Source organism: Capsicum annuum, chromosome 1, assembly GCF_002878395.1.
Source record: "Capsicum annuum cultivar UCD-10X-F1 chromosome 1, UCD10Xv1.1, whole genome shotgun sequence".
In the NCBI taxonomy this organism is placed as follows: Eukaryota; Viridiplantae; Streptophyta; class Magnoliopsida; order Solanales; family Solanaceae; genus Capsicum; species Capsicum annuum.
This window is the reverse complement of record NC_061111.1, coordinates 235,641,330-235,654,819: the sequence shown is the minus strand read 5'-3', so window position 1 is coordinate 235,654,819 and position 13,490 is coordinate 235,641,330. Positions and strand designations below refer to the sequence as shown.

The following is a 13,490-nucleotide window of genomic DNA, read 5'->3' as shown; positions in this document are numbered from 1 at the left end:
AGATATTTGGAAAGTAGGGACTGAAGCATGAAGGTAGGGTGAAGGTTGGCTGATTACTAAGTACTTTTGAAGTTTATGCAAATGGCAACTGAAGGTGATAGGTGTTTATTGACAAAACAAGGGGTTTATGCGCACCAATAGAAAGTACTAGTTATAAGTAGGACTTGAAAGTTCCAACTCTAATTTGCCCTATTGTGTGAGTCTCTCGTTTCAATCTTCACAGACATGTTTTATTTTTTAATTGCGAAACAGTTCCTGCTTCCTACATGCTTTGCATCTACGCCATTCATTGTTTGAGATACCTGATTACTTTCTTTATTCAGTGATTTTTTCAGATACTGAATGGTCATGTTTATGGTTGTTTAGATTGTTTCTTGATTTCTTTGAGTAGCTATATCTTCGCTTAGATGCATTGGTGTAAGCACCTGGAGCTTTGAAGCCAGATTGTACTAAAGAGTAAAGACAATGATAGATTTTAAAAATATAAGTAAAAGCAAAATGAAAGATAGTCCTATATTGACAAGGATGAGCTTTTTCACGATGCAAAAAGACATTTTTCACATCTAACTAGTACAATGACCATGATCACTGTGTAGCCAAGGAAAGTAAAATTCTAATAGAAATGGCCCTCGCCTCTGTTGAAAGGGTCTCACCATAATCTACTTCCTTTCCCCTACCCCGTGGAGGTAGAGAGACTATTTCCTAAAGACCCTCGGCTCAAACAATGCAGTACTGCATCATTGTTGTATGAATGTGTATGAGTTTTCAATTTGCAGAATCAAAGCCGCTGCGTCTTCTAAAGAAGCTCAGGCTTTTCAAGTGCTATGTGAAGTGATAATTGTCATTCATCTTATCATGCATTATGCATACATTCCTCTTTTACTTTCAGCTTGTGTATTTTTCATTTTCGCCTTCTGATGACTCATAATATCTTTTTCTTTGTTTAGGGAGTAATTCTATAGATTTCAGACGCAAGATTCACACTCAAGGCGTTGGTGATTAGCCAGCCCTTTTTGCCTTAGCATACATGTCTCTCTTTTTCTCCGCGAACTCTCTGTGCAATTATGCTGGAAAAACTGGCACTTGTTACATGTTAATGGTTTGCGTTAATTGCTTGCCGTTGTTGAGAAGCTTCTTCGTTCTTCTCTATTAACAACAGTGAATTTCTACCCCAAGTTTTGTAACTCTTTCATCACCAATCCTCTTTTCATGTGTTGTGGGTGTCATTCGTTTTTACTAGAGCTTCTCATCGACTTGTAAATTTGATCTAGTAAGAAAATTGCTGGAAAAGAAGTTTGAGGAATATAGACGTTTTGGGGTGTAGTTGATTGTTGGATTAGCTATGTAAGCATGTTAAAGTTGTAGACAAGGATTTCTTCAATGATGGTCATCCAAAAGCCAGTCATATTACCTCCATTCCTAAATAAATGGTATTTTAGCTTTTTTATTTTGTTCTTGAATAAGTGGTGTTTTAGATAGTTAAAAAAAACATTGATGATCTTCTAAATTTACCCTTAATTTAAAAGAGTTTCATATTATCAAGAAATTACTAAAGAACACATCTTTTTTGAGATATTTATTAAGGGTAAATTAGTTACTCCCTCAGTTCCTTTTTATTTCTATGCTTGTTTTTCGTAAAAGTTTAATTAAATTTTAAAATTAAAATTTGAACATTCAAAATCTATATGAAAAGTATTTAAAGTTGCAATTTTTTTTTTTCAATATGATTAAAAAATATATTTTAAAACATTAATCAAAGTTTGTACACTCTGGCTCTAAAAAAGGAAAGGGAACATTTAAAAAGGCATGGAGAAAGACTTTGTTTTTTTTGGAATGAGTAGTCTTTTGAGAAGTGCGTAAGTTCAAATACCACGTTTTTAGGAACTGGAAAAAAAGAAAATGCACTGTTTTTACTTTGAATTATAGAAATACACTCAAACTTTAGGAGGGTCCTATTATCTCTCGACTAATTAAATTTGTATTTTTGATAACCTTAGTGCCAACGTGGACCTTTAGTGTGTTGATTCACTGATGTGCCATTTATGTACCACGTAGGCACTAAGGTTGTCAAAAATACAATTTCAAATAGTTCAGGAGGTAATCGGACCCTCCGAAAGTTCGAATGTATCTCAGCAATTTCGTGTATAGTTCAAAGTGGAGACAGAGCATTTTTCCGTGCAAAAATAACAAAATAATAAAGACTTGCACCACAAGGATACCAGAGTTCATAGTTCTGGTGGTACTGTTGTTTGAATTATGATTCTAGGTCATTGAGATCTCTCCTACAGGTAACCAATTAAATATGTTCTGAAATGCTCCTTTATCCTAAAATACTTTTCACTTACGGAGATTTAAACTATTTGATTTTTGATTGATTTTTAAAATGTGTATTTTCATCGTATCGATATGAGAAAAATTGCAACTAATCGTATTTCTCATAATTTTTTAATATATAAATTCGTTTTGAATATTAGTCGAATCAACTCTCAAGAAATGAAATATGATAAGTATTTTGGGATGAAGAGAGTTGCATTCTTGTTTTTCATAAAAGAGAGAGGCTGTAGACTGCAAGAACATCAAGAACTTCCATAAAACTTGTACAATTCGAAAATTTGTATGAGGAAGAAATTTTATTATTCCCTCGACTACATGATACGTGACATATTATCTTTTTTGATTTGTCTTAAAAATAATAATGTTTGTTTTAATTTATGTTACGATATTCAATAAAACAAGGTTTATACATTATTATGATTATAAATTATTGTATTAAGAGTAATTAAAAGCTTAAACAACATGTCATCAACTCTTGTGGCACATTCTCATAGTTGGATATTGTTGGGTCTGAGTTGCATATTATCTTGAGAATCAGAGAGCTAATAAGAAGGGATCGTTGAGTATTAAAGCATAAGGCAACAAAATTTTACTGAAGTTTTTTAAGTAGCTTCAAATCCATATTTTTTATAGAAGTTTATTACCTTTATTTCATCAAAAACTTGGGATAAGAGTCTGATTTTGATAAAAACAAAAGAAAAATCTGGATCAAAGTACACACTGTATCCTAAGAAAATTGTTCCCGGGAGTTCAACCATTTGATAACCGGAGTCATTCTATGATCAATAATCACTATGAGTCTCAATTTGTTGCATATGAAAAGGCTTATACAAGCTTTGCTTCTTTGTAGTGCGTACCTCATCTTCTTTTGGGAGTTTTATTTATTTTTTTGACAAGAAAACAGTGTTTTAATTAAGGTGCTCATGAGAGCGATTCCTGGATTTGATATAATAACCACACAATTTAATTTCTCTCTGACACTAATATAATTCAATAATTTAATTCAAATAACAAATAGAAGTACTGTAAGCGTCTTATCCAACTAGTTTTATAAAGTCTTTCCCAGCTTTTAGAATCGCTTGTTCATTGGAGCTAAAAGGTGCTAGTAATAATATGGAGTGTGCTTAGTTATGTTAAATCCACAAAGTAGATATAAACTAAAGGTTTTGAAGAATTAAACTCTTTAAATGAAATGTAGATTCCAAAGTAGTTACTCGCACCAGACGTTTATACTAAACAGAAATTTAACATTAGCAGTTAGTTACAGTTATATGAAAAAAATGTTTCGCATTCATTAGTTAGGTGCAAACATCAGCGGCGATTTATTTCGCAGAAAGCACAAATCAGAAAGCATTATATAATTTTGATGTGTAAACCAATAATCAATATCTCATTGAGGAGTGTGGGATGAACCTGCTCAGGATGCAATCAATTTTTTCATTGGAATAATAATATGCTATAAAATACATCTACTAACTCAAAACAGATTACTATACAGTTCATATACTTAAATAATTCCACCAGGTTATCCTCAATGAACAACCGATCGATCAATACATCAAGAGGCAAAACTGTACTCATTCATGGAGTTGTGTATATGAATTGGATTACCTAAAGTTCAAGCGCTTGGTTTTGAGTATGAATTTGACGAAAGGTAAGAACGTTTTGGCAATGCATCCATACTGTCGCTTGAACTTAGGGTAGAAACATCAGCAACGAACTCATCGAGTGTCTACAGAATAATGTGAAGAATAAAGAGTTTCAGCTTTAACAATTTTATTTGTGATTTAGCAAAAATACACGGAAAGGAAAAAGAGATAAAAGGAGGATTCCGTGCTAACACTTGAAATTTCATGCCAACATCATGTGTAAATAATTTGAATTCAAAATGTAAATAGTCGCAGAAACATGGTCCCAAAATAAGAGGCAGACAGACAGTCCGGAGTAAAATCTGTTTTCTTGGCATCAAAAACAAGCATAACCTACACAGACTGTTTTCACATCTTTTCTGAAGGTAAACAAGTGACCGTTGTAATTTTTGTGGTCCTAAAAATGAGCAAAACTGGTTTCTAGTTAGAACAGCAACCAAGTTCAACTAACCTCGACAGCTTGTCGCAGAGCATGGCACATCTCAGTAGTGACCCGCCTTTGAGTGACAACATCATCCTGCTCTCGTAACAAATCTTCAAATAGGTTCTCCCTGTTGGCGAATCAAGGAGAGGCAGTTAAATGATGAGCAATGGTTTATAACTTTAAAGTGTACAATAAACAAGGTAATTCTACATGATCCATGACTCGAAAGAAACCCCCAAAAATGGAGAGGGACAGGTCGACAAGCTGTGCTAGGTTTGGCAGATACAGCCCATGAAAGTACTGGTCGGGCTGTCCATATTAGTCACCTATCTCGAACTTCTAACATTTTCTATCTAGAAAAGAGTTATATCAAAGATAGTTGGAATCAAATAATATAAAAAGCTTAATAACAAAACGTGGACAAAGAAAGATTGCCCGAACTGATTAATCAAACAAAATTAAGATGCAAACCTAAGATAACAACCAGAAGCAAATCGACTCAAGAGAAAGGAACTCTAGCCATCCGATTGAGAAAAAGAACAAGCTAAAATCAGTTGTCTGCTTATGAAAAGGTACTCCTAATTTAAGTAAAGATTATATTTTCATAATTCTTTGGTATACTGGTTACAAGTTTAGCAAGGATGTCAAATCAATCTACATGGTATTTATAAGATCCGAAAACCAAATAATTTAAAATGTAAACACTTGTTCCAATGAACATACCGGTACAATTTCTCTATGAATGTGCCAAGAAGGTTTCTCTTAGCATGATTGACCTGGAGAAAATCAAAAGTGAGTGATACCAAAGGGAAAACCCTCGCAGAGTTCTATACACACCGCAAAAGAAAAACATACAGAGATATATACTAAAAATTGACCACAGGGGGGAAAATACCAGATAATGCATGATAGCTTTTGGAACTAAATCCTGTATATTCCTCCGCACAATATCATAGTAAGATGTTATAAGTAGTTTCGTCACTATGATCTCCACTTGATACTCTGTTTCAGCCTCTCCAGGCCTCAAGACCGATGGTGGCTAAAAAGAGAGTCAGAGAATGAATAAAAAATACAAGGTATTTCATCGTTATGTATGCTGTCTCTTTTATGATCTGTACTATGCACTTACATTTTTCAATTGTATTACAGGGGGTGCCTGATCAATATCATTGATCACTTCAGCAGCATGTCTCTTAGATGAATTCCCTACAGATGATCCTCGGATTCCAAAAAGGGAAGTAACACCCCATGTCCTTGTGGTCGAGACACCTAAATATAAATTGTAGCAACTTCACAAGTTACGAATGCAGAAGGAAAAGGTAAAAAGCATCCACTTGTGTTTAAACAAAAAAGTATTTTGCGGCCAAGATCTTGGGAAAAGACCCTAGCCTCTGAATTTATTTCATATGTAAAAAAAATCTAGCAAAATCATTTGTACCATCAAACAGCAGTTGCCTATGTAACAAAATTACTTGCACCATATCAAATACATCAGTCGGACATAGCTTTAACCATGACACTGAATGTGAGAAAATTTGATTCATTGTCTGGAAAACAAGAAGTGTTCTGTGTATCCTCAGAACATCTCAGGATAGAGCCTTGTTCTCTTTTGTTTCCAATTAGGCACGCGGTCAAAGTAAGATGAACAAAATGTGCCAATGTTAGATTATTAACTGCGGAATTAGAGATAAGAGCTTTTTTCTCTTTTGTTTCCAATTAGGCACACGGTCAAACTAAGAAGAACAAAATGTGTCAATGTTAGATTAACAACTAAGGATTAGATTGACAACTAAGGAATTAGATATAATTCTACCTAAAGCTAGACTATTCACTCGGGCATGGTTGGAATTTTACAATTATGTTGGAATTATATGGTCTACAACATGAAAGTTACCATCAAGAGAATCAAAATCACGTGTTCTGTGGCTGATTTATAACAATTAAATCACTACAAATCATAAGCACATCTTATGTATCAGTTATAACACAATTAACACTCCCACTCAAGTAGTAGACAACATTTCATAGGTTTCAAGCTTGATGCAAATGTATAAAAACCCAGGTCCCTGGAGGTATTTGATAAGAGCATTTACACGTCGATCATTTGATCCGACGAAGGTGATTTCAACTCAGCCAGACCCATTTTTCTATCTTTTAAAAAAAAAAACTAACTATATATGTTTTGGTCTTTCACGAAAGACTGAATTTGCGGGACTGTGAAGGTAGCTTGAATGTCATGTATCAATCTATTTGAAGCACACCTTAATTTTGGAGAAGTTATTTCAACCATAAAAAGAGCTGAGAGGTTGCAAATGCCATAACTCAATATTTCTTGCCTTTAATTTTCTTAAGAGATTAGGTTCCCTCTCATCATGATACGACATCCAAAAAGTGGAATGTCTACTAGACTCATAACCTGCTCAATCAACATCAGTAAATCCAACAGTGACGCTTGTCTTCAAATAACTGTCCCCGTCCATGAACTCTTTTAATGTATATGAGGGGCCCGACCCGACCCATTTAGCAAACCCAGCCCGGTCAGCCCACAGGCTATAGGGTACCGGGCTGGGTTATTTTTTGGGCCTGGTTAACCCGGTCCGGACCAAAACCAATCCAGGCCGCCGGTTAACCAGTACGGCCCGGCCCGGCTAAGCTTTTTTCTAAAAAAAAAATCGGATTTTAATGAAAATGGTCGTTGGGCCATTATAGCCATTGGGCCCAACGGCTATATGACCGTTGGGAGCCCAAAAACGGCTAAATTCCCACTTTAATTTAAAAAAAAAAAAAGTTTCTTTCAATTAAAATATTTTTTTAAACCCAAAAAAATTCTTATAAATACCTTACACTTTCAAATCATTTTTCACACAATTTTTCATTCTCTCAAATCTCATTCTCCCTCAAATCTCAATTCTCAATTCTCAAATATTCTATATATTTCCTAAAGTGTTCACTTTAATTTTTTAATTTTGTAATTACAAAGTACGAGTGGAAGTTTCTAAAGTCGCAACTTTCGGATACTTCCAAAATTTGATATTGTCGTTCCATCTTTTTTAATTTTTAATTAGTGTATTAATTGTTGAATATTTAATTTTATTATATTTGTGTGTTTTGAATTTTTTTAGTTTAATTTATATTATGGATAAATTAAGAAACCTCGGCACTAAAGGTGTTAAAAAATTTTGTTCCGAAAGTGGTAGTGATAGTAAAAAACGAATTACTAGCGATAGAGGTACTTCAAGTAGTAGATATACTCGTGTGTCTCCGTCTCCAGTACCGCTTAGTCAACCTTTTGAGAAAGAAATAGGTGTAGGTGCTCACGATATGGATTAAGTAGAAACTCAAAAAAATTACGGCATAGAAGAAGAAAATGAAGTAGATGCGGTTAATTTAGATGAAGATGATGAAAATATTGGTGAGACACCCCCAGTAGAAAATGTTAATGTTAGATCTGAATCGGTTAATCTCCCTACCCGTTCTTCCCGTGCGCCAAGAGCTCGGTAAACAACTAGTATTACATGATAATTTTTTGAACGTATATCAGATATTGAGGTGCAATGCAATATTTGTCAACAAATATATAAGCATAAAAGAGGAGGCAAGCAAGGGGTACGAGTACGTTAATGAGACATATAAGTGATAATCACGAAAGAGAGGTAAAAATTGAAAAGGTGGTGTAGATGTTGGTGGTCCAACACAAACTAGAATGGACCCAGCAACCGGTTAGGTAATGAAAAAGTACAATAAAGGGAAGAAATAACAAAAATGATAGTTGTGGGTTGTTTGCCTTTTAGTTTTCCTTCTTCTAATGCCTTTATTCATTATATTCAAGCAATTTATAATCATATGTTTAATGGTATTCCTAGAAGTACTTGTCGAGTCGATATTTTTAGACTTCATTCACAATATTATTTTTATTTATTAACATTGTTAAAAAATATTCAATGTAGAGTGTCCCTAACTTCTAATCTTGGTCGTGCTGTAAATAAAAAGGATTATTCAACCATTACTTGTCACTGGATAGATAGTAATTTTGTTATGCAAAAATGTATTCTTGCTTTTTTATATGATGAAGATCGTAAATATACTGGAGATTTTATTGCTGATTCGATTGCTAAAATTGCAGAATTTTATGGTATTGAAAATAAAGAGCCCGTTTGGCCATGAAATTTTTTTTCTTTTTTCCAGAAAATTTTTTTGGAGTTGAAAATCGTAGTGTTTGGCCATGAAAATTCGAAAAATAATTCCGAATTTTTTTTCTGAAAAGGGAAAACAGGTTTTTGGTGTTTTCACAATTTTCCAACTCCAATTCCAACTTTTATTATTATTACATATAACCACTATCTTTTAAATTTTTACATAAAACTCTTCTTATAATATTACTTTTTCAATATTACGTAGATGGCAGTTTTAAGGAATAAGATAATTAAAATTTCAAACTTAATGCTATCCTAATTAATATATATCTCTTTTTTCTCTCTCATCATTATTTTTCTCCCTTACTTAAAACATTATTTTACTGCTAATGATCTAATTACTATAATATAATAATAATAATAATTTTTCTGTTGTGATACGGACGTTTAAGGAATTATAGTCATGTAATTAATAATGGATAATCATTTTCTATATTTATGGAATTAATAAAGTTGTAACAGATTAGTTTACCACTGCTACAAATTATTCTCATTTTTAATTTGAATATATATATTATATTGTGTACATCTTTATTATACTATTCAAATATAAATAGTTTATACCATATATATGCTAAAAATATAAATCGGTGATACATATTTTCATCAAAAAAAATTTGTCCAATTTAACAAATTTATACCTTAAACTGCAACTGCAATCTTTATATACCATAATACTTGGTATCTTTATACACAAAGTATTATATTTATACTCATAAATATATAAAGTATTATATTTATAACAGAAATATACAAAATATGTTATATATAAAGTTTATACCATGAATATACCATATACATACATATATAAATATACAAAGTATTAAGAAACATACTAAGCATATTTATAATATAAATATACAGTGTATGTTATATATGAAGTTTATACCATATATATACCATATACACAGTATATACATACATATATAAATATATAAAGTATAAAGAAACATACTAAGCATATTTATATATTTATGGTATATGATAGAAATAATTTATTCACACATAGTAAAATCTTTCATGTATAAGAAAATTAAAGAAATAAATTAGCGGCACCCTAAAATGTAATAACAACTCATCATTTCCTAGTTTTTAGGAACGAAAAATAAAGGAATTAAATTAAATAAATTTCTAAAAAAATAAATTTGTTTGAAAGATAATACTCCCTCCGTCCCAAATTATGTGTCGTCATTTCCTTTTTGGTCCGTCCCCAAAAGAATGTCGCCTTTCCTTATTTGGTAAGTTTTTAAAAACACAATTATAATTTTACCCTTAGTGGTCCCACTTGATTTTAAATACTATTACTCCTTTTTTTATTTGTCTTTTCAATTAAAAGTGATCCCACTTAATTTTAAATACTATTACTCCTTTCTTTAAGAAGGGTAATTTTATAACTTTAACAAAGTCAATACTTATTTCTTAAATATCGTGTCCGATCAAATGACAACACATAATTTGGGACGGAGGGAGTATTTGTTACTTAAAAAATAGAAAGCAGTGATCTGTTAATATAACATACAACAACAACAACAAACCCAGTGTATTCCCACTTTGTGGGGTCTGGGGGGGGTAAGATGTACGCAGTCCATACCTCTACCTCTGATGAAGTAGAAAGGCTGTTTCCGAAAGACCCCCGGCTCAAGTTACGAGATATCAAACAAACACATAGTACAGCACAGAAGCAGATGACATAACATAGATACTGCAGCCATAAGGAATATAAAACAGAGTAAAGCAGGAATGCAGGAATATAAAGCAGAGGAAAGCACACAGATTCGTAACAAACATAGAACACGGAACACGGAACAGAACATTGAATACGGAATCATACCAGGAATACACCCCCACCAATTACCTCCCTACATTAGCGACCCGAACAGGCCCTAATCCTCTGCCGTAATTCGCGTCTTCCAGACCTTCCTATCTAGGGTCATGTCCTCGGTAAGCTGTAACTGTTCCATGTCCCGCCTAATCACCTCACCCCAGTACTTCTTCGGTCTACCCCTACCCCGTCTAAAACCATCCAACGCTAGCCTCTCACACCTACGGACCGGGGCATCCATGCCCCTCCTCTTCACGTGTCCGAACCATCTCAATCGTGCTTCCCGCATCTTACACTCCACTGAAGTCACCCCAACCTTCTCCCGGATAGTCTCATTCCGAGCTCTATCCCTTCGGGTCAGTCCACACATCCAGCGCAACATCCGCATTTCTGCCACCTTCATTCTTTGGGTGTGGGAGTTCTTAACTGGCCAACACTCCGCTCCATACAGCAAGGCCGGACGGACTACCACCCTATAGAATTTACCTTTAAGCTTGGGCGGCACCTTCTTATCACACAGCACCCCCGATGCAAGTTTCCACTTCATCCATCCCGCCCCGATACGGTGCGAGACATCCTCGTCAATCTCACCGTTACTCTGGATCACGGACCCGAGGTACTTGAACTTATCCCTTTTCTTTACCTCCTGCGCTTCTAGCCTCACCACTACCTCATTCTCTCGCCTTACGTCATTAAACTTACATTCCACATACTCTGTCTTGGTTCTGCTCACCCTGAACCCTTTAGACTCCAGAGTTTGCCTCCACAGCTCTAATTTGTCGTTCACACCCCCTCGCGTCTCATCTATCAGGACTACATCGTCTGCAAAAAGCATACACCACGGCACCTCCCCTTGGATACGCCGCGTTAACACATCCATTACTAGCGCAAACAAAAAGGGACTAACATCCATATTTAAAATTTTCAAATATGAGAAAACGACTATTAATGTAAATATTATATGTCATAATTGAAATTCATTAAATATGGCCATGTATATGTAATTATTTTTATAAAAGTGACTAATTGTGTTCTTTTCCCGTTAGTACGTAAATTTTAGTTGGGTGATTTTGATAGTTTGTAAAAATTGGGGCATAAAATCATATTTAAAAAAGTTTTTGCAAAAGTCAAAAAAGAAATTCAAAAAAGACATGGTCAAACACAACTCCAACTCCAATTTCAACTCTAACTCCGAAAAATTTTTCATGGCCAAACGGCTACAAAATCTTATGTATTGCTTTTGATAATGCTTCTAACAACAAGACTGTTATAACAAAGTTAAAATCTAAGCTATCTCCACCGTTACCTGAAATTTTTCATGTTAAGTGTGCTTGTCATATATATAATTTAATTGTAAGAGATGGTCTTGAGTTTTTTGAGCTTTATATTGAAACATTTCGGCTTGCCGTTAGTTTTATTCAAGGAAATAATCGTAGAAAAAGAATTAAATACTTTAAACTTAAATGTGAACAAAATGGACTTGCACCAATATTGATGTCTGAAGAATGTAATATTAGATGGAATGTTACGTATGATTTTTTAAGAACTTGTTATAAATATAGAGTTCCTATTACACTATCTTTTAACTAACATTGTGGTTCATTTGTTGATTCTGCCCACTGCATGCTACATGATTCTAATTGGGCTGTAATTAATGATTTTGTTAAGTTTTTGAAAAAAATTTATATAGCTACGGTAGAATTTTCCAGTATTTATTATCCTACTGTTTGTAATATTTTGACATATACAGCCGATATTTCTGATTTGCTCAAAGAATATAAAAATAAAGAAAATTACAAAGAAGCTGTTGGTGCCATGTTTGCTAAATTTTAAAAATATTTTTTTCGATTCCCCCTATTTACTTGGTTGGTGCTATGCTAATCCGTGCATGAAATATAATACTATGTGCCACTTTATCACTCTTATTTATGTTAACTTAGAGATAAATACTAACAATGATTCTGGTGATGAAGAACAAGAACCTGATTTGTGGACGGCTATGGGTGATGCGAACGCTTACATAGATAAATTATATAACCAGTATGCTAATTTAGTTGATTTAGCTGTACCTATAAATATCATCCCAACTGTAGCTCCTCATCCTCCCGATGAGCCATCATCTTCTAAAAGGCTGGCACATAGTGGTTTTCCTGATTACTTTTATGATTTACCTTGTTGGAACAGTGTTGAGGAAGGAGCTTACACAACAACTTATCGGGAAGAGCTGAAGTATTATCTCCGAATGTCAATAGAGGATCGCAGATGACGGATCAACGCGTTGGATTGGTGGAGGAATAATGAAACACAATATCCTGTGCTTTCAAGATTAGCCAGAGATATCTTGAATGTTCCAATGTCAACCATTGCATCGGAGAGCACTTTTAGTCAGGGACGACAGCAGCTTAGAGACAACCGACATTCATTGGGAAGTAATGCAATGAATGTTCTAGTTTGCCTTAGAGATTGGATTAGAGCGGAACAAAGAAATCAAGGAATGAAAGCGGAGCCGAACGACGAGCAAAGACTTGAGCAAAGACTTGAAGAAATTATGACTTCACGGGAGAACTCAGCAAAATCAAGTCCAATGCATGATTTTGCCCCCGTTGACTTTGACTATCCTATGCAAGTTCCCGTTAATATTAACATGAATGAGTTGGAAAAAATGATGCAAATTTTGTAGATTTTTCATCCATGTAAATTATAAATTTTGGATCATTTTGCAATAAATAAAATTCAACCTTCATTCACTCCTTAGTCCTTACTTTGTAATTTTTTCCATTTAATGATTTAAATTGAATTTCTAATTTAAATTAAATACTTAGTTTTAATATATTACTAATTTACTACCAAATATTATTAATTTATTATATTAAGTAGCATATATTTTATTTAAAGTACATATATTTTATGTGTGGTGAGATTGACGAGGATGTCTCGCACCGTATTGGGGCGGGATGGATGAAGTGGAAACTCGCGTCGGGGGTGCTGTGTGATAAGAGGGTGCCGCCCAAGCTTAAAGGCAAATTCTACAGGGTGATAGTCCGTCCGGCCTTGTTGTATGGAGTGGA

At 34.0% G+C, this 13,490-nt stretch overlaps 1 protein-coding gene across 3 annotated transcripts in view; it reads right to left on the bottom strand.

The window, feature by feature from the left end:
* Positions 1–3,487: 3,487 nt before the first annotated feature.
* Positions 3,488–13,490, bottom strand: part of LOC107848823 (dynamin-related protein 3A) — a 41,002-nt gene continuing 30,999 nt past the window's right edge. For 2 of the 3 annotated variants that reach the window (XM_016693567.2, XM_016693559.2), the window contains 5 exons: positions 5,537–5,676; positions 5,303–5,446; positions 5,131–5,183; positions 4,435–4,534; positions 3,488–4,066 (listed from right to left, as the gene is read on the bottom strand). In XM_016693567.2, the coding sequence (XP_016549053.1) occupies positions 3,953–4,066; positions 4,435–4,534; positions 5,131–5,183; positions 5,303–5,446; positions 5,537–5,676 (551 nt within the window). In that variant the 3' untranslated portion in view covers positions 3,488–3,952. The remainder of the gene's footprint in view (positions 4,067–4,434; positions 4,535–5,130; positions 5,184–5,302; positions 5,447–5,536; positions 5,677–13,490) is intronic. The other variant, XM_016693564.2, reaches the window with a different exon arrangement.